A 22853-nucleotide genomic window follows, 5' to 3' on the forward strand; every position below is an offset into this window, starting at 1 on the left:
AAGTCACTGACAAAATCAAGAAGAATAAGGCTTCAAAATAAATGAAAGTTATGAACCTAAAGAAGAGTTGAGATGAACATGGCATCACTTTTCTTAATAAACTTGCTGAATACCTCACAAGCACTTTACAGATGTAACTCCAAAACACACTGGGATTGTAATTTGCATCTGCAGCACATTCACCATTTTTTTCTAGAGTATCTTTTTAATCTCAAATAAAAGTGATAGCACATACTGCTGTGAGGCCTTCATTATTACAAATGTTGACATCCGCACTGTACTCCAGTAATTTACTCATGCATTTCTTCTGTCTGAAAAGAAAAAAGACAGCAACAGATAACTATGATAGGAAATGTACAATGGCAACTATTTGACTGAAATACTAAAGATAACCGACATTAAAATACAGATATCAATATTAGATAACAGCGCTCTCCAAAATTTCAAACTAGCTCCAATATATAAACACTATTTTGAGATAAAATAGAAAACTGTTTTTATGACCTAAATAATAGATTAAAGAAAGGACACAATCCATTTTCTTTTGTCTTGTTTTGTTTTGTTTTCCATTTCATTGGGACAGATTTACCCTTCAGATTGCTGAGGAATTTTTAACGTTGCTAAGTAAATCAAATTACTAGAAATTTCTAGCTTTGGCTAACTAAATGGAATAGCAATCTTCATCTGAGATTTAAAAACATATACATCTAATGGGGTAGCAATAAACACAACAAATACCACAACGTTGCGCCTCTACTTTGTTGATTGCAAAATGTTTAAAACACTAAGAAAAACTAACACAAACAAGGTTGGGAGAATAACATGGTGACAAAGCACTTGCAGGTTTGAGACTCTGGGTTCCATTCCCAGTGAGATGAAAATACATAACTGGAGAACTGGTAAACCGCACATAGATGTACCCTCTCCACCCATAGTTTTAAAATTACATTATGTGGTAAAATGTATCTAACATAAAATTTATCACCTTAAACCATTTTTGTTTGTTTGATAGATTGACTGACTCTCTGAGACAGGGTCTCAATACACAGCCCTGACTGGCTGGCCTGGAATTCACTGTGTAGATCAGGTTGGCCTCAAACTCATGGAGATCACCTGCTTCTGCCTCTGAAGTACTGAGACTAAGGCATGCTCTCCTTAACCCTTTTTAAGTGTACAGATCTATATGGTATTTTACATAACATAAAGTCTTCAAGACCTAACTCTGTTTTAGCACATCAGAAATTCTTTCCTCTTAGGATTGAAAACTATCCTGTTATTTGTATACACCAAATTTTTCCATCCCTTCATCAGTTGATGGTACTCGGATACTTCCACATTTTACCATTATACACAATGCTGATATGTATGTAACAGCGGGTATTTTTGGACCTTGCTTTTGACTCTTTTGAGTCTATCTAGACGCAAACAGGCTAAGTCGTACTGCAGTTCTATTGTGTCTGTGGAATTATCACACTGTTTTCACAACAGCTTTACCACTTTACACTGCCACCTACGTGTGTTCCACTTCCTCCACACCCTAGCCAATGTCTTATTTTGTGTTTGTGGTTTTTGATAGTCACTGTTTTCTAGTAGAGCTGGGAGCTTGTTCCATCCTCTAACTACTGATGCTGAGCTGTCTATTCAAATGAGTCTGCACTTCGGAACTGCCTACCCACTTCATTTTGCTCATAAAACTCCCTTCCAACTTGATCCGTTCCTAGCTACTACGCAATATAAAGTATGGAACCAGATACTTAATAAAGACTCATTTTCTACTGATAGCCCTCATATGACAATCAAACTATGAGACAGACAGAGATAACTAATACATATTCCGTACTGAATTGAGAACTGTGAAGTAACCTCTGACTTGAAGTAAGAATCTTATTGACTGCCGGGCGGTGGTGGCGCATGCCTTTAATCCCAGCACTTGGGAGGCAGAGGCAGGCAAATTTCTGAGTTCAAGGCCAGCCTGGTCTACAGAGTGAGTTCCAGGACGGCCAAGGCTACACAGAGAAACCCTGTCTTGAAAAACCAAAAAAAAAAAAAAAAAAAAAAAAAAAAAGAGTAATCTTACTGACTAAAGCATAATAAAGTATATCATGTATGCATCATATAATATATACAGTGTTATACCGCAGTATACCTAACACAGTATATGGTATATAGAATACATAACATATATTTAATCAACTAGTTCAACAACATTTTTGTGTCATGGATTATAACTGTTTAATCAAGTGAGTGACAAGCATAGCAGTTACACAGAAATTCTCAATAAAACGTTACCAACTGATTATTAATAAACATTCAACCTGTGAATAAATAAATAACACTGCAAAATAACTGCTTTTCTCATTTTGATCTTTGTACTTGAAACAAGACTAAATCTCATTTTAAAATCTTAATTACACTCAAAGAAATGAAAATAAAGCTGAGAATAAATGTTGAAGTTCCAATATTTACAGTTTCTTTATCTAAAACATTGTAATAACCAAGATCCTAGAATAAACATAAGCATAAGGAATGCACGTGACAGCTCTATTAAGTGACTAATACCCAACTCCGACAGATACATATGCAAAGCTCGTTTATCTCAGAGTTAGGGAAAACCACACACAACAAGGGCAGAAAGACTGTATAAGCCTTAAGACCAGACCATTTGCTGTGCAACAATGTCTTCCTCATATAACAAGGAAGATACATCTATGAATCTCAGTAATATGGTTGTCTAAAAAAGAATAGCATAGTGCTAACACCAGTTCACATGACAGTGTGGACAGGGAGTCCAGTCTCACCCTTAAATGAAGAGCTTCAGGTGATCAATGCCTGCTGAAAGAGAATCAGTCTCCTAAAAAGATGAGCTCACACACAAATCACAAGTGGTCAGCACTGAACAAACATACAGCAAAGCAAAATGAACTCGATAAACTCAATGACCTGAGTCTACTCACAAACTTCCCTTTAGGCTGATCCAGTCCTAGATATTATTATATACATGCATGTATGTATGTATGTATGTATGTATGTATGTATTAATAATAATAATTAAAAGCTCATGAACTTGGTGAGGGGACTGGGAAGAGCTGGAGGGGAAGGGATGGGGTGGGAATGATGAAGGTACAATGCTCAAATATGAAATTCCCAAAATAATAAAATTATTAAATTATTTAAAAATATATTGTTCCAAATGTGGTCCTGTGACTATGTTTATACAGACAGAATTTTAATACTAGTCAGAATCCAATGTAGATCATTGGCCTAGCTCCAAAATAAGCAGTCAGATGGAAATGGGCCAGGAACAGACACGAGAAGCTGGTTGAAGAAAGTATCCATGTAATGTTCTCCCTTCCAAAAACAAAGAGCAAAAGGTCCAGGGCAAGACAGACAAGAAACCTTTCTTATTTAATACACACTACTACAACTTTCTACAATCTCAGCCAGACAACCCAACAACTGAGCACCTATTTTGCTGGGATTTACGGCTAAAATATTGAGGCTAGTTTGGCTCTTTATGAACTCGTAATTTACCCACCAAATATTTTTAAACTCATGTTTCAAACTTGACCATCTGTAACCTACAGATAGATGATAATCTAAAATTTATAATTTCAAAGTATTTCCTTTAAATATTTCATATAATCAAGAGTAAGGCTGAATCTCCTACTCAAAAAAAGCAACTATTTCCCTGCCCAGATACTTTAACGATGGTTACAGAGGTCTAAATGACACAGAACCTATGAAAGCTTATGGGGCTTATATTAGAAAGGAGATGATGGGCAAGATGGCTCACAGCTGAAATCCTACCATTTAGAAGACTGGGGCAGGAGAACTCCTGAAAAGTCAAACCAGCTTGACCTTCAAAGATGTAGTGTATGAAAGAGTGAAAGTGACAGAAAGAGAGAAAGAGAGAGACAGAGAGAGAGAGAGAGAAGGAGGGAAAGAGAACAAAGAAAGAGGGCAATACAAGATAACAGAAGATAAGCAATACGGAAGCTAAAAGATACACACCATCCACCTGATAGAACAGGTCGACAGATATACACTATCCATCTGATAGAACAGGTCGACAGATATACACTATCCATCTGATAGAACAGGTCAACAGATATACACTATCCATCCGACAAGGACAATTGAGAGAAGCAAAAGAAACCAAATTAAACCAGCCAAAAGGACAAACTTCTTACATGACTTACACCTCAGTATTGATTTCATACTTCAATTATAGTTTTAAAAAATGCTTGTTGTTTTTTTTTTTGTTTTTCTTTTTTTCCAGACAAGGTTTCTCTCTGTACCGCTTGCTGTTCTGGAACTCGCTTTGTATACCAGGCTGGTCTAAAACTCAGGGATCTACCTCCCAAATGCTAGAATTAAAGGTGTGCACCACCACTGCCTGGTTATTAAAGGAGGAAACTTCCTTCAAGGCCTCTTTATTTTATTACATTTTTATTTACCATATGTGTGTGCCATGGCCTGCCTCTGAAAGTCAGAGGAGTCCTTATAGGAGTCCCTACTGTCTTTCCACCAGGTGGGAGCCAAGGATTGAACTTAGTTCATCTGACTTGATCATAGGCACCTTTACCTGGAAAGCCACTTTGCAGGCCCCATAAAAAGCTATTTTTAAAATACCAGTAGTTCCAGAAGTATTGAGTACTTGACTCATTTAGCAAACACTTAGTAAGGACCTCCATATTGTACAAGGCTGTGGGGAGCCGACAGAAGGCAGCTATCATCCTTGCAGCCATCTTGAGCCATATACCCTGATAAGAGATTTGATTACAATAGCCTACAACAGCTGAGCACACTCTGATAACATCTTGTTTTAGATACCCAGGATCTTCCCTTGGGTGTGTGAGACTTAAAGGTGTGTGACTTAAGGGAGTGACTTAGAGATCAGATTTAGAGACAAGACCTAAGGGCATGATTAAAGGCGTGACTTAGAGGTGTGGCTTAGAAGTGAGACATATAAAAGGGGAGAGGCAGACAGAAGAGAATAATAGAGAATCAGACACTTCAGACAGTACAACTTGGAGCAGGTTATTAGGCATTAGGTAGAAGACACTTGGAAGAGAACTTGGAAGAAACTTGGAGAAAGGACTTGGAGGCACTAGGGACTAGGGACTAGGAACTAGGGACTTGGAGAAAAGAAGAGAGACTGAAGAATAAATGGGATTGAATCACATTCTGTCTGGTCTCCATTCCTCGAGTCTATCCTCACTCTCTCTCTTGCTGAACCCCGACCCATGGACTGGAGCTGCTTGGGACAGTGTGGGACAATTGAGCCCCCAAGGCTTTTGGCAGTTTGGGTTCCAACACTGATAAAACGGTCCATGACATTTTGGCCCCCAAACATGGGGTAGTGCAATTCTCAACATTTTGGCCCCCAAGTGTGGGGCAGCTCGGGCCGCAACACAAAGCAACCATTCAATAAGCAATAAAAGATAAAATATTTAAGTACTGAATGTCACCATTATTCTTGGTAGACATAAGAAAGGCATCTAAGAAGAGAATACATTGTCTGCACCTTTTCATCTTGCTGACTGCTAAGTGAATTATGCATTACCTGCCCTACTTCTGAACCTTTAAAATGCTAATGTATTTTCAATTACTGTTGACAATAATGATCAAAAGTACTTTGGATGTTATACTTAAAAGGCCTTTACTTCAGAAGCACTGTACTTGAACAGTCGTCCTAGAAGAACAAGACTATTTTGTCTTTTGAGTTTGACACGTTGGTCTTCACATACTGTGTCTAGAAGAACTTTTTAATCCCTCTCCTGCACCAAGCTGTCCTTTCCTCTGGAGCTGTTCAAAAGCATTGTAAGATATATAACCATTCAAGAAAGATCTGCCATTATCCTGCCAATATAATCAATGTATCTAAAAAGTAACTACCAGTTATGTCTTCAGATGTGACACATAACATACCTAACATTCAAACAGTTGCTTACTTAGTATGTGGTTATTTATCAATTAGTGCACAGTTAAATTGGCTCACTCATTAAGTGGGGCAATCAAAGAGACTTTAGCTCAAATAGTACAGCTTTCTCCTACCCGACCTAGATATAATTATAGTTCCCTGTCTTCATGGTTCAATATATATATGCCTCAAGCTAATGGAATGGATAATCTTATCTCCATAGCCATTTCGTGTATGTAACCACTTCAATTACATACAATGCCTGTTCAGAAAATAAAAATATCTGTAAGATTAATTAAAAGACACACAACAGTAGACTGTCAGAGAAAATTTACAATCTTTGAAAAAGATTTTTAAATCCTAAATTCCTCAAATCCTAGATCAAAAACTGATTATCATTGTAAGCTTTATTTGAAATGATATTTTATTTTCTTAATAAGCAATGATATATGCTTATTTAAAATCCTGCTGGATTAGGGAATGCTACCAAAATGATTGTTTATTTTAGTATCATTTATATCTTAATACAACCCAGGACCATCTGCTATAACTTAATTTTTTCAAACCTTATTTTTAATGATGGTTCTTATACACTTTAGCCTCCCTTCTAGTGCACCACCCACCAGAGGTGGCAGAAAGAAAAGATACCGTGGGGGGCGTTGGGTGAGGAGTGGATCTATTTAGAAAGGTTCTTTGGAGCAGATCCTATCTGTGTTGTCTGGAAATCGGCAGTTCAGTTCACGGGTCAGCAGCGGCAGGTCCATCCACTCGCAAACATTTTATGAATATACCAGCAGTTTAGTTCAGTAGTGTCAGGAAAGCAAGTATAATCAGTGGCAGTACCTAGCAGACAGGCAGGTGTCCACCTCAGCACTAGTCAGCTAGTGGGACTAGTCAGCTAGGGACTAGGGCCAACAAGAATGCCAAGAAAAGTTCTCAGCTGTGCCTCTCTCAGCAAAGGTCAGTGGAGACTTGAGACCAATAAGCACTGTACAGCAAGCCAAGGTCAGCCTCAGCCTCCATCACTATACTCCCTCCAAATATCATGTATCCTCCATGGGTCTTGCCTCACCACCTCAGCACATGTGTCTGTACCAGCTGACATCACTCTGCCAATCAACTCAAGCCTGCTAAAGCATTGAGAAACCACAGCACACCACCAGAAGTTTTTTGGTGCATTTCTCTTTATGGAGTCCTGACAAATGGAGCTCAACCATGCAGTATAAGGCAGACCAATACACATGTATGTCTTTAGCCAAGAATACTTCATCACATGTCCTTTCACGTGCTTGTGTTAGCAGAACATCCTTTCACTTGTGTCTGCTTCAGAAAATGTTTCTTCACGAGTCTGCCTTAGCTTTTCACCTGTGTCCACTTCAGGAAACCACATGTTTCCCCAGCAACACACCATCCAACACAACTGACTGTCCAAAGATCCCTTAAGTTTCCACTTCAATGTGCCCTGGGGGTGATACTACCAACAGCAAGATGGATCCTACCACAGCAATCATTAATCAAGAAAATGTCCCATAGACCTGCCGAAATGCCAATATGATTGAAGCATGTCTCAAGTGAAGTTCTCTCTCCAAATAACTTTAGCTGGGTCAAGTTGACAAAGGTCTAACCAACACACAGGATAAAGGCAAAGAGATGTAACATTTGAAACATGTGGCAGATAAAGACAAGAAACACCATCAGCAGCATAGAAGAGCTTAAAAATAGCACACAGTAACAGTATTAATCAATAATGACCAGAATTATCAGGAATAGGCAAACAAATATACCTAATATGCCATGTCTAAGTTTTCACATTTTAGAAACACTAGTATTGTATTGGTTTGGCTGTTTCACTAAACAGGCTTACTTAGGAAGCTTCTCACACAGCTGTGATTGTGAATCCCCTGAGAAGCCTCTGGCCATACCTTTGGGGGATTATCTTGATTTCACTACTTGCTGTGGACATGCCAACACCAATACCTGATTGAAATCCTGGCCAAACCAAGTAGAGAAAGAGCTGAGCTGAGAAGCAGCAGCAGAAGCAGCAGCAGCCAGAGCTCCTGCTTCCTGCCTATGAATGTGATTTCATCAGCTTCTTCCAGCTCCCAGCACCCTGACTTTCACACCACAATAAACTGACACCCCGCCCCCCCCCAGCTGTGAATAAAATAAGCCCTTTCTCCCTTAAACTGCTTTTGTCAGAGCACTTTATAAGGGCAACAAGAAAAGCAACTAAGACAACAGTTAAATGAGAAACAAAGTGGGAGTTACACATTTACATACTGTGTACAGTCTCCAGCACTGCCAATAAATAACTAACTAAAATGAAGAATAGCATTAGTATTAGAAGCTACCGTTCACTAGAAAGATTAGTCATACAATTCACTCTCAAATAATTAGAAACTGTGTAATTATATTAATAATTTACCTCCACTAACAATATAAACTAGACAAGTAGCTTACATTATATTATAATATAAATGTATAACATATCATTATATATTACCATATATTAAATATTATATATTATACATTAAATAGTATGTATCATATATAATTATATAACATAATAGTTTATATCATATTATGTTATATGGCAAGGCAAGTAATATAAAGATTAACAGAGAAAGAAACAAGAAAAATATAAAATAATTGTCATTATATCCAAATAATAATAAATATTCATTTACAAAAGGAAAACTATCAGAAAAATTCAATAAATTAAGTATGATCATCATCTGCAAATTCAACAATATTATCTGAGGCCAATTTTAAGGAGAAAAGTAGACAAATATCCTTAAAAGACTAAAAATTGTTAAAAATACACACACAACACCTTTGTAATTTTTCTCAAGATAAATGTTAGGAAGAAAAAAAAAATCAAGAATGAGTTCCTTGAAAACTTCCAGGACTGACGATGCATCATTACAAAAACAAAGCCTACCCGTTTCTGGCAGCCAGATGAAGGGGTGTACAGCCTGAAATATCCTGGTAGTTAGGGTTTGCTCCTTTCTTTAACAGGAGAACCAGGCATTCCACAGATCCACAGCTAAAATAATATAAAACACAATCAGATACATGCAACAAACAGCCATAGTAGATAGACAACATTTAAAAACTAACAAAATCTACCAAGCACTATTTTTTAAGGTCCCAATTTACCTACCATTTAACTCAGAACAAAAATGAATTACCCTCCACCTTCAAAATAATAGTTCAAATATAATACAATGAACAATTCGTTTCTGAAAGGAACAAAACAATGCTCTTGACTTTCTAGCTTTCTGGGAGCTAGTTAATCATGAACAATTGGTTGCAGCACTGCTGCCTAAATCCTGAAAGGAAGACTGGGGTCAGCTAGTCCAAGACAGGCTGTGGATAGACACGCCCACCTAGGGAAGCAGGAGAAACCTGCTGAGTCCACGGACATCCACCACCCCTTTATCCCTTAGAGTGGTAAGGTAACAGATGTTGGTGAATACACACTCTACACAGATCCAGACTAAGCCTCACCTAAAGCAATCTACAAGCACCTGGCCATGAGACATGAATTCCATATCAAAGCTAACAATTTATGAAGCACAGCACATCAAGGACTAAACAGGACCCAGGTCCCTTAGGTGCCAACTCTCCTCTTTCCCCAGAGCTGTTGTAAGTCAACTGATCCAAAGCCTCCACCCTTACTCTAGACTAGAGTTTAATGTCAAATACTTCAGGCTTACTTTGCTGCTATGTGAAGCAAGCTTCTCTTCACACGTCCAAATGCATAATTGACATCAAATTTTGAATTTGATAGGAGTTCAGAAACAGACCTATACCCCCCCAAAAATAAAAAGAGCTGATGATATATAAGTAATAAAAACATTTTTAAAACATAGTAAATCAAGGCGAGAGCTCTTTAACAACAGTTACTAACTCCAACAATTCTCTATCTGAAGAATGACAGTCAATACAACACTGTTCAAAACCAGCTAAGCAAAGCCTGGCACAAACCTTAGCAGCCGCGCGCCCTCACCTGTGCTGATCGGCCATCACCATCGGCATTAGTGTGTAAACAGCAGTCTCATTATCTGAGTAAGAAACAAACACGAAAAGAAGTCAAGTATCCCCTACGTTCACAATAGATGATAGAAACAACTACAGTTTTTCCAGCTGTACATAGAAGCGAGGTCCAGCAGGGCAGAACACCAAACGCACTGCCAACGTCACGACACCACAGACTTTCTCGACTCCTTTCCTGTTCATGCCTCCTACACTACCACAGAAAAACTTAGCTTGTGGGTATAACACAAAATTGGAGAGCTAGGATCTCCTGTAACTTTAACAAGTGACATTTTATTTCCCCCAAAAAATGGGCTTTTTAGACATGATTTATTGTTTAAGCATAATTAGAGAGATTTTTTTTAAATTTAGGAAATTTTAAAACCCCAGTTTTAAGTATTAGGGTATTAAAAGATATGTGTGTGCTAAAATAATTCTAAAATGTTAACTATATGCCAAGCTTGGTGGCTCTACCCACAATCACAGTGCTCCAGAGGGAGAGGCAAAAGGACTATTATACACTGTTCCAGGACAGCCTGTGTAACACCTTTTCTCCTCCCCCACCCCTCACCCACCCCCCAAAAAAGAGGAGGGAAGTGGGTATTTTAAGAGACAGTAGTAGAGATGGAAAAAGAACAAATACATATGAAAACGAAAGGAAGAACACTGGCGAAAGATAGGCTTAGCTGGGATAAACAGCAGGGAGATGGGGGGCGGGGGGGGGGGGCAGACAAAATCAAATATGTGTGAAAATGCAAAAAAAAATAAAGCCTGAACGAATGGAAGGATGTCTCAGCGCTAAAGAACACCTGATGCTAGAGGGAAGACCCAGCATCTGGAGCCTGGTACCCACGTCAGGTAGCTCACAGACACTCAAGCTCCAAGTGATCTGACCTCTTCTGACCCTCACAGCCACTCAAACACATATATGGACTGACACTATTCAGACAGACAGACAGATGAATATCTTTACTCAGAAAGAAACCTTAACTGTATGCTTACTGCTTTACTTTCTTAGGACATACTCATGTTTCTGGATAAAAGTACAAACTGTGCCTCAAAAGCTAAACATCAACCTCTACCAGGCTGGGAAGCTGTCTCTGCAGTGGGCAGAAGCAGCTGCTCCACCAGCATGAGGAGGATCTGAGTTCCGAGCCCCAACCCCCATCCATCTAAGAGTGCACCCCGAGCCCTCAGCACTACCAGACATATCGACAGTTGGAGAGGTTTGCTGTCTACCCATTCAGTCTAGCCTCCAGGTCCAATGGGAGACTCTTATCTCACAGAAACAGGGTGGAAGACAGTGGCCTCTGTACACACACACACACACACACACACACACACACACACACACACAGTCAGTGTCTGAGATGCCACATTGCATTATGTTGTTTTTCAGCCAGTGTTTTGAACTTATTTCTTTTTTTACATTACTAACAGTATCATATTATTTTAGAAATTTTACTTAGCCTTTAAAATAGTGAGGCTTATACCAAAATATCTCCCAAAAATTATAAAAGAAAAAGAATAAATTTACAGTAAATAACCCAGCACCTTGCACTTTAATGGACTGATAATAGGCAACATCATCACAAATAACTCCTACAACCCACAGAAAAGGCCATACTCCCCAAAATGTGTGACCTCACTGGGATCATCAGAAGACACTTGACAAAACCAAGCAACGCCGCAAAATGCATGAGCAGCCCTCCCTACAGTGATCAGAAGATGAACTGGGGAGCCTAAAGAACCCAGCCAAATGTGAGAGAGCATCCTGGAGTGCATGTTAAAGCACGAAACAGTGGGAAAGCTAAAACTCTAATCGAGCCTGTAGTGCAGTTCACACTGGCATTGTGCACATGTTAATTTCTTAGATTTGATAATGGTACTATGGTAGTACAAGATGCTGAAAGGAAAGCTGAATTCTCTATAAGCCTGTAACAGCCAAAATTGACTTTTGTTGATGATACATATTTTTCTCTCTATGATAAAAACAAATACAACATTAGCCATTTTCAAGTAAACAACTCATTACTATTAACAATATTCACATGATTGTGCAACAGAGTTCAAACTGTCTAGACGTTTTTTAGAGACATTAAGTCTTTTTGTTTGTGATAGACTTTCTCTGTGTAACAGCCCTGACTATCCTGGAACTCTCTATGTAGACAAGGCTGGCTGTGAATTCACAGAGATATGCTTATGTCTACCTCCCAAGTGCTGGGACTAAAGCCATGCACCACCACACCAGGCCTGACACATTAAATCTTGAGAGATCAATCAGCTAATGTGCTGAGCATGAATACTGACTTTAAGAAAGCAACCTGAAGAGCTGAGAAGTTGGCCATAGCAGACGGCTTACAGAGCATGAGACAGGCCCTGTGGTCCTGGCTTTGATCTCCAGCTCTGACACACATTTTGAGAGAGAGAAAAAATAAGCATGCACTGGTTAAGAACAATTTAAAAAAAAAAAAAAAAAAAAGACTGCTAACTGTATTGATGCTGATAATGGCATTATGATTATGTTTAAAATTAAGAAATAAAGGACTGAGTCATATATAGGGAATATAGAAACTTATTACCATTTCATTATTTTACTATTTGTGAGTTGTTAATCAACATGCAGATATAAATCTTCAACTACAAAAATAATACTTTAATAATCATTATCTTTCTTTTGGGGAATGTAGGTGAGATTGGATTTCAACAGGCTGGCCTTAACCAAAGCTAGCCTCCTGCCTCCACCAAAGGTATCACAACTGCCTTATAAAATAGACACTGTGATCCCTATTTCTCCCCTGAAAAGCCAGCTGTGTAATGCTGGCACTTAAGTGACTGACTCCAGAGCCCCAACAGTACATGTTACATAATAGCCAGTGTTCTCTGTACACAACACCAAAAGGTCTGCAATACAATTCTCTTCTTAATATATGCACTATACTCTAACCACTTCATCCATTTCTTTAAAATGCTGATTGCACCTCAGTAAACTGTCACTGCGTACCAACAGGTCATCATCAGGACTGAAAACACTGTCCTTCCTAACTACTGCTGACGTCATGGCACTCTTTCTCACACTGCCCACTTGCAGCTTCTAGACCATAACAATTCCAATTAAGTAACCTCATAACGAACTGTCAGAAACAGGTAATACCTGTACTTGTGAACCTAAATGTTTTAATCATGACAGTACAAGCCTACCATGACAGCACACCTACAATCTCAGTATTTGGAAGGCTGAGTCAAGAGGATTTGCCTTGAGTCTGAAACCAACTTTTGAGTACTAGGCCGGCCAAGGCTACAATGACTCTGTCTCAAGAAAACAAAACAAATTAAAGCACACAACTTAAGTGAGCATCAAAAGATTTGCATTATTTATAAAGCTTTTATTTATATTAAAATTTAGATACAGGTCTTATATTTTTAAGTCACATCAACCTTATAAAGATAATAGATCACAACCAGACATGGTATCTCACACCTTTAATCCCATCCAGCACTAAGTTCAAGGCCAGCCTGGTCTACATAGAGTCCCAAGACATCTGGGGCTACATTTGGTGACCCTATGTCTCTCAAAACAAGATAAATATGAATAGATGGAAGGAAGATGGACAGAAAGATGATAGATCACAAACATTAAATGTAAGGATAATAAAAATAACAACTGGAATGTTAAAATAAGACTATCAAAGGCCTGCTCTTTCAGAGAATGCAGGCTCGATTCCCAGCATGGTAGGTCACATTATCTCTAACTCTAGTTCCAAGGCATCTGACATCCTCTTCTGTCCTCCACCAGCACTAAAGTATAGAACATACATACATTTAGGCAAAAATACCCATATGCATAAACTAATTAAAAATTTTTAAGAGACTAAGAAATACTATACTAAGAATATTTGTTCTCAGATAGTTCCTTCTCCATATTCACAAAGATCCCCTGAAAAGTAGAAATAAACACTTTCTAAGACATGAGAAAATCAGATAGGTTGACCACTTTTATTAATATGGTTTTAGAACTAAATTACTCAACAGAAGAGTGTAATGACCAAAGTGTTCCTATTCGTGGTACGTTCATTTCCTCTTCAACCTTCCGGTGCTTCCCCTTGCTGTCTGGAGTGAAGGCTGTGTCAGAGTCCTCCCCTCAGTCCTGCCTGGTATCTGCCCTTCTCCTTTACCACATGCAGGATTTGCTTTTAGGTTCCAAGAGTGACTTTTCTCCAGCATCTGTCCAGCCTGAACCCGGTGATTCCACCTCGCTGGGGTGAATGACCAGAGGCAGCTGAACCACTAGCCTTTCCTCACTACACCATGTAGGTGTGACAGCTTCCTTCCTGTAGACCTACATTACTTTTACCAACCTGCTGGCCTCTGTAATGTCCTCATACAGCCAGGCCCTCACCAGCCTTTCAAATGGGCACAGGTAGAAAGAACATCAGACTTCTGCCTCAGCTCTTTGAAAAGTGGGAAAGACGCATCTTCCTCCACACGTGAAAAGGACACTGAGATGCCTCCTACTGTTCCTGCTTTGGTCAGAAGTCATGACAAACTTCAATCTGACTGCTGCTCCAGCAATGACCACAAAAGGGGAAAGATGTGATGTGTTGTTGATGTTGTTGTTGTTGTTGTTTTAAAGGCTGGCAGTTATTCTGACCATGATTCAAATACATATGCTAAAATGCACTCAAATTCTATCCTATTCAACAAACTACCTTCAATGTAAATTTAGTTTTCTCTACATAGTGCGCAGTACATGAGCCTTCTAAAGCTCCAGAGAAGCCATATCTCCAACTTAATTGCTTTGCCTCTGTGAATTTTCTGTCCCACTTTGTTATCCCTGCATGGGATGACTCAACCACATACTCCCCATCACTCACTGGTAATATAAGGGGACCTCTCAGTATCCCACTCAAGTATCAACTTCCTACATATTCGTGATATGCAGCAAAGTTAATTGTAGGCTGAAAGCTGATTAGAAACATACTTTAACAATTTTTCTAATTACATAATTAGTTATTTATTGACTGCTAAATTCTAACAAAGCAAAAAAAAAATTGATTTCTTAATTTTAGAAAGACCTTAATCCTTCTGTTCAGTCTTTTTTATTATTATCTGTGGGCTCAAAAGCACACTCGTGGAGGTCAGAGGACTGCTCTGTGGAGTCAGGACTCTTTCTGTCTCTACATGAGGTCTAGGGATCAAACTCAGGTAGCTGGGTTTGGGGAGGGGGCAAGCCCCTTCACACACAGACCCACCTCACCAGCCCCTGTTCAGCCTTAAAATGCAACCACAATAATCTGTATTTTTAGACTTCACTGAACATGATCTACCTAAAAGAGCCAAACTAAGAGAATTCAAAAAGATTCATCAAAACAAAGATAAATTCAAAGAACAAAATGAACAAATTCACTGTAATCAAATGAAGATTTATAATCAAAGAGACGTAAGCAGTATGCCATTTTTGCCTAGCAACAAGAAGAAACACTTTGTTTTTAACTGTAATAGTCAAGACTCCAATCACAAGACTGCTGACCAGAACTCCCCAAAAAACAGGTTAAGAGACTGGTAATTAAAATCTTTTAAATGTTGGTTATGTAATTAAATCCTGCTCATCTTCTAGGAACAAACCCTAAGGACGCAGATGACTAAGTCTTAAGGACAAAGCTGCTCCTCATAAAATCAATTTTAAAAAATTACAATTTAAAAAAGCAAGTTTTGTTTCATTCATCCTACCAAGTCCTGCCAAAGCATTAAATATATTTATGGTGTTTTCTAAACACAAAACAAGACACTGTATGAAATACGTTAGGTAAAAATGCCAACATTGCTTACTGTTAGGAATGGAATGACCAATTTTTCTTTAGTTTTATTATCAAATCTTTCTACAATTAAAATATACGAATATTTAAAACCAGGAAATATTATCAAAACTTTTTATACCTTATTTATGCAAAATGCTGGATACACGTTACCAGTACAAACAGCGACATCTATAACCTATGCACACACACAGTCTTCATCAACTGTCATCAACAGATAGCATGACACCAGAAAAAAGAGTGAAACCAGCCCCTAGTGATTCACAGATGGAAATAAGAGAAAAAGTTGAAGCTGACGTTTAATTCCTGAAACTAGGATTGTTCTACATTAATTGCAAGATTCTAGCAAGCAAAGTAACAAATACAAAAATATTTTTGAGAAACAATTGCCACAAAATTTCGCTACTTAGAATCATAAAGAATAAACTTTTCCAAAAAAAAAAAAAAAAAAAAAGTATCCCCCAAACTCACCAACTCCACATTTATTTTCATCACTCTCCTTAGCTAACTAAAACGAAGTTTGGGGTGGAGTGGGGCAAACTAAGCAGGACAGGGTAGGCGAATGCCTAGAATCCACATTCCTGGAAGGCTGAGGCAGGAGGCTCTCACGTTTGCAGCCAGCCCTGGTTACATGTCTCACGTCCACGAAAACGTCTGACTTCACAAGGCACCAAACAAGCGCTCCCACCCCCCCCCCCCCGCCCCATCGCCTTTATTTGGAGTTTTCCAAAGCAAAAGTTCAGAACAGAGCTTTTATCCCTCTGTGTGAATTCACCCCCGTTGCTCAGCCAGCCCACTCAACACAGGTCTGCAGGACTAAATGATGGAGGCAGGCAAGCCTACCGCAGGAATGCCTACTACACCGACAGAGCTTCGCAAATACCCGTCTGGTGGCTGACAACCTTTGTCTACTGCCAAAAACCGAGCTGCGCCCCGTATTTAAAATAAATACCAGCCCGCCTACCTCACTCTGCAGCTTAAGCAAACCCAGCGCGTCCCCAGCCCGCGCCCGCGCCCGCGCCCGTGCGAGGCGCCACCGCACCCTTTCCCGGTGCGGGCCGGTCCCCGCGGGCATTTCCGCTCGGACTGAACCCCACAGGGCAGCCCGTCCCCGCCCCCGCCGGCAGCGCCCCCGCGCCTCCCCCGGCCGCCAGCCTCAGAAAAGTGCGGCGCGCGTTCTCCGGGCGCCTCACCCTCGGGCAGCTCCACGGTGCGCGCGCGGCGCAGCGAGCGCGTCAGACGGTTGAGCTGCTCCATCGCTCTCTCCATCCTCGGCGCGGCCTCCGCGAAGCCCACGCCGCGCCCGCGGCCTCCGCGACCCGCGCCCTACATCCCGGCACAGGCCGGGCCCGCGGGCGAAGGAGCGAGCTCGCCGCGGCCGGCGCTCGGGAACGCTAGGATGCTAAGCCGAGTCAGTCCGCGGCACCGACGGCTGCCAGCCAGACCGCGCCGGGGTGGGCACCAGCCGCCGCCTCCGCTCGCTCGCGCCTTTCCTGCCGCGGCCCCGCTTCCCTCCTGGGCTCGCGAAGCCTTCTGGGAACTGTAGTTCCGAGCTGGCTGGGCCACACTCCCCGACGGAGCCCCGCCTCTATGGCCTCTGAGCAGTCATCCCTAGGTTAGGTTGAGCAATTTGTGGAAATACATTCTCAGCTTTCAGACGCCCTCTTGTTCTCCCCTCCAAAGTTGTAAAAGAGCATCCTCCCTCGGTTCTAACACACCCCAGTAAAGCAGATTAGAGAATTGCAGTTATTCCTAAATCCATCACCACCAGGCTAAAATAGATGCACTTGTTATAAGCAAATCCCTTAACTATCCTGCTTACATAAGTAAATTTTGAAGAGTAATAAAACTGAAACTCGAAAGCAAAATGTAGATGTTTTCCTTTTTCTGTGACTTAACAATGCCTTAATTATTTGTTCCTCTTGCTGAGTACATTTCTAAGAACAGGGACACAGCTCTAGCCTATGCTCTGTTATACATCCCTGTACTTAGCACAGAACAGGACACCAACTCCAAACTTTGAGGAAGATATAAGTGACAAAGTTTCAACCTACAAGTGACAGTCACTTGCGCTATAGGCTGAAGGCCTGTAGATCTTCATCATCTTCATTTAACCAGTTAGTTTGGTTGAGACCCAAACCTGACTGGCAAGAAGGTTGGAAAAACCAAAGTTTCAAAGGAAGATACCATTACTCCACTCCCTGGGCTGAGCACATACAAACCATAACAGGGTATATGAATAGTATTGCAATAGGCGTATTACCTCTTTATCGAGTGGAGAGTCCAACAGCGATAGAAGTGTTCTGTAATCTGCACAGGCCGAAGCTCTAAGCGCTACCTACCATATATTCCACACCAGAAGTGCAGCTGGCATGAAAGGATTTCAAACCCATAATTAAATAAAAACTTTAAGACATTGAAGAAAGAAACCAAAGAAGACCTCAGAAAATGGTAAGATCTCTCATGATCATGGATCACTAAGGTCAATATTGTAAAAAATCAGCCATCCTACCAGAAAAACAAAATCTACAGACTCAATTAAATCCCCATCAAAATTCCACCACAACCTAATAGAAATTGAAAAAATAATCTTTAGCTTCACATAAAAACACAAAAACACAGGATAGTGGAAACAATCCTGAAAAATGAAAGTCTACCAGAGGGATCACAGTCCCTGATTTACGTTGTATTGCAAAGCTATAATAACAGTATGGTACTGACATAAAATAGACATATTGATAAATAGAATCAAACTGAAGATACAAACCTAATCCACAAACTACCCATGATGGTTTGAATAGGTATGTCCCGCATAGATTCATGTGTTTGAATGCTTGGCTGAATGTAGAAAAATGCAAAGAGATCCATATTTATCACCCTGCACATACTCAGCTCCAAGTGGATCAAGACCTCAACTAAAACCACATACAATGAACCAAATAGAAGAGAAATAAACAGTCTTAAACTCATTGGCATGGAAAAAGACTTTCTGAACAGGACTTGGATAGCACAGACACTAAGAAAACAATAAATAGGACCAGGCAGTATGTCAAACACCTTTAATCCTAACACTCAAGAGGCAGAGGAAAGCAGATCTCTGTGCATTCAAGACTAACCTGGTCTACAACAGTGGGTCCCAGGACATCCAGGGTTGTATAGAAAGACATTGTCTTAGAAAAAAATCAACAATTAATAAAAGGAACCTCATGAAACCAAAAAGCTTCTGTATGGCAAACACCACCATCATTTGGGCAAAGTGGAAGGCTAGAGAATGGGAAACGAGTTTTACCAACTACACATTCAATAGAAGGCTAAGATCTAATATTTAAAGAACGACGACAACAACAACAACAACAAACCCTGAACATCAGAAAATGAATACCCAATTCTAAAATGGGATACAGAATTAAACAAAGAGTTCTTTTCTTTTGGGGGGTTGTGTAATCCATTTTATTTATTTTTTATTGGATATTATATTTACATTTCAGATTTTATCCCCTTACCCCATTCCCCCCACCACCCAGGAACCCCTTATCCCATTCCCCTCCTCCTGCTTCTATGAGGGTGTGCCCCCACCTACTCCCACTCCCACCTTCCCACCCTCGAATTCCCCCCCACACTCAGTGTTCAGCCTTCATGGAACCTAGGATCTCCTCTCCCACCTATGCCCAACAAGGCCATCCTCCCCTACATATACAGCTGGAGTCCCTATGTGCTCCCAGGCTGGTAGTTTAGACCCTGGGGAGCGCTGGTTGGCTGGCACTGTTGCTCTCCTCATGGAGCCACCAACCCTTTCAGCTCCTTCAGTCTTCTCTCTAACTTCTCCATTGGGAACCCTTGATCTGATCACAAAGAGTTCTTAAAATATAAAACACAAATGGCTAAGAAACACTTATAGAAATGTTCAACATCCTTAATCATCTGGGAAAATGCAAATAAAACTTACTTTGAGATTTCATCTTACATCAGCCAGAATGACCGAAGATTAAGGAAACCAGTGACAAGTCATGCTGTGAGCGTGTGGAATCAGGGAAACACTTACCCATTCCTGGTGGGAGTATAAACTTATACGCCACTATGAGTAATCATGATAACCAGATGGTGGTTCCTTGGAAAGCTAGGAACAAATCTACCTCAGTATCCAGCTGATCCACTCTTGGGCGTACACCCAAAGGACTCCAGCCTACTACAGAGGCTCTTGCTCAGCCATCTTCATTCCTGCTCTGAGCACAATATCCAGAAATTGGAAACAGAGTAGATGTCCACTTACAGATGACTAGATAATGAAAATATGGTACATTAACACCATGAAATATTATTAAGCTTAACAAAAAACATCAAATAATGGAATTTACAAGTTAATGGAGCTAGAAAAAAAATGATACTAAATGAAGTATGTAGTGGCAAAGAGTTAACTCCTCTGGCTCCCAGCAGTTCCAGTGCATGTCCTCTGCATCCAGGAGCTCCCAGCGGTTCCCATGCATGTCCTCTGCATCCAGGAGCTCCCAGCGGTTCCCATGCATGTCCTCTGGCTCCCAGCGGTTCATGTGCATACCCTCTGCATCCAGAAGTTCTGTATTTGCAAATGAAAGACATACATATACCAGCTAATTTTGATATGCCTTGACTAGCTCAATGGCTGGGCACTTTTAACGCTCCATACCCCTAGCACACACTCCCCAGTAATCCTGAGTTAACATCTTTTAAAAATCTATATTTCATCTCTGCTATGCCAGACCCTAAGGCCACTTTCCCAGAATCTTACATGTTGGCGGACCTTTAAGTCAGTTCTCCTTCCTCCCCATCGTGGTGATTCTCTTGTTCTTCTCTCTCGGGTCACTTGCTGGCTCAATTTAAAAGTCCCACCTCTGTCTCCCTGTCCAGCCATTGGCTGTACAGCAACTCTTTATTTCTAATTAAAGCCAGGTGGGGACAGGGACCCACAGCATCTGGAAGTGAGGCTTTGGGGAGTCGAATTAAGACAAAGCATTAGAACCAATTCCCAACAGAAGTAATCCAGATCCAAAAAGATCAATATCATATCACTCTTTTATAAGCAGATGTTAGCTCTTAAGCGTTGATAGACCTGCTACAATCTGGACAGCCCCATCGATTAGATATAGAGAAAAGGACTAGTGGGGGATGACCACCTAAGGAAGGAGAAATAGAATACATAGTTATGGAGAGACATGTTGAGGGGGAGCAGTACAGGAACAAGAAGAGGGGAAAGAAGAGAGTAAGGAAGGGAAAGCTGGAGGACAACTAACACTTAGGGACATTTAAGGGGTTATATGGAAACTTATGTTTCTAAGAAGCCTAGAAATTTCTTAGAAAGTATACAAACATTCATACATATGCACACAGACACACACACAAAACACACACATATGTATATATGGAAGAAATCTGGCCAGGTGGTGGTGGCGCAAGCCTTTAATCCCAGCACTTGGGAGGCAGAGGCAGGTGGATTTCTGAGTTCAAGGCCAGCCTGGTCTACAGAGTGAGTTCCAGGACAGCCAGGACTACACAGAGAAACCCTGTCTCAAAAAAAACAAACAAACAAACAAACAAACAAACAAAACCAACAACAACAAAAAAAAGAAATCTGAATGGAGTCCCCAAATAATGGGGGAGACAGTTTTCCAACTGTAGTTGTCTATATCTTTCACCATCAAGTGAAGCATCCATCCCCAGGGATAGTTTACATCTAGGTGGGTTGTTGGTCAAAGAGATCCCATGAAAAACCACAAACAACTCAAGCTATTGCCAAAGCTATTGATTGCTCTTGACAAACTGGTGGTAAGACTTTATTGTTGAAGACAGCACCTATATAACTCATTGAACATGGAGAAGTTGAGCTGGTGAACCTTTCTCCCTACTGAATAGTATTCGTGGTGTTGGAAGGTACTCTTCACTTTAATGGAGGAGAAAAGTAACCACCAACCTAGCTACAAACTCTGCAATCTACAATGTGACCTGGCCACATGATATGCTGGTACAATGGTGGCACAAAGATTGTGGGAATTGGCAACCACCATCTGACTGGATTTGAGGCCCACTCCATGAGGCTTCTCAGGTGGCCAAGAACCTGAGACTAGAAAGACTATTGGCCTAGAGAGAAACTAAATACTATTATTCTGCTAAAGGAGTGAATGATTCCTAATAATATTCAAATGATTCCTAATAATATTCTGCTATACTCATGGATCACATCGGCAGCAAAACTTCCTCCTACAGATAGACAGGAGCATGGAGACTCACAGCTGGACAATGTGCAGAGAGCTTTAGAATTTGAAACATTCAGTCCTAAATGGGATTTCCTCATCAAGATCCTCCTCTCAGGGCTCAGGGACAAGAGCACAAGAGGAAGCAGAAAGATTGAGAGATTCAGAAAGGATGACATTAAGTAAACAGTGTCTTCTCTATACCTCAAGACTGATGTATATGTGACCCCACAGATAGACTGTGGCAGCAGTATACACAGCTACTACAGGTTCAAACCAGATGAGGTCTAACAAGGGGGAAGTGGACATGGGTTCCCATCTCAAACCAAGAAGCTATCTTCCATGGACAACCATTTGCCAAGGAAAAATTAGTATTCTCCAATGAGAGTCTCACTGGGAATATTAACCACACTCACTGGTAGACCACACACCCCACAGTAGACAGCTAACACAAAATGAATGTAATGGTACCTGTGTAGACTTTGTGTTTCATATGACTTGGTTTGGGCATGGTTTTTGTCTTACTGGTCTTTTGTTTGTATACTACAGTTTCCAATTTTGTTCATAGGCTTTGTGTATGTGTGTGTGTGTGTGTTTCTTGTGCATTGTCTTTATTTTCTTAGGTTGATTTGTTTGAAATATTTGCTTGCATGTTTGAGGAAGAGAGAGAGAAAGAGAGAGAGAGAGAGAGAGAGAGAGAGAGAGAGAGAGAGAGAGAGAACCAGGAAGAAGAGGTGGACACTCTTGGACACTCCTGACCAAGAAAGCTACTTGCAATTGATGCCATCTGGAAAGGGAAAATCATTTTTTCAAAGAAATATCACAGGGTATTAATATACCCACCCCACCCCC

General features: G+C 40.5%; 1 protein-coding gene across 4 annotated transcripts in view; it reads right to left on the minus strand.

Annotated features, from left to right (window-relative positions):
* Hace1 (HECT domain and ankyrin repeat containing E3 ubiquitin protein ligase 1) overlaps positions 1-17302 on the minus strand; it is a 119788-nt gene extending 102486 nt beyond the window's left edge. The window contains exons 1-5 of one of the 4 annotated variants that reach the window (XM_034524205.2): positions 16971-17302; positions 9936-9990; positions 9643-9732; positions 8865-8969; positions 236-311 (exon numbers count right to left, since the gene is read on the minus strand). In XM_034524205.2, coding sequence (XP_034380096.1) covers positions 236-311; positions 8865-8969; positions 9643-9732; positions 9936-9990; positions 16971-17046 — 402 coding nt within the window. In that variant the 5' untranslated portion in view covers positions 17047-17302. Of the gene's footprint in view, positions 1-113; positions 204-235; positions 312-8864; positions 8970-9642; positions 9733-9935; positions 9991-16970 lie in introns of those variants that run through there. The other 3 variants (XM_076916894.1, XM_076916896.1, XM_076916895.1) reach the window with 3 other exon arrangements.
* Between the last annotated feature and the right edge of the window lie 5551 nt (positions 17303-22853).

Source organism: Arvicanthis niloticus, chromosome 20, assembly GCF_011762505.2.
Source record: "Arvicanthis niloticus isolate mArvNil1 chromosome 20, mArvNil1.pat.X, whole genome shotgun sequence".
NCBI lineage: Eukaryota > Metazoa > Chordata > Mammalia > Rodentia > Muridae > Arvicanthis > Arvicanthis niloticus.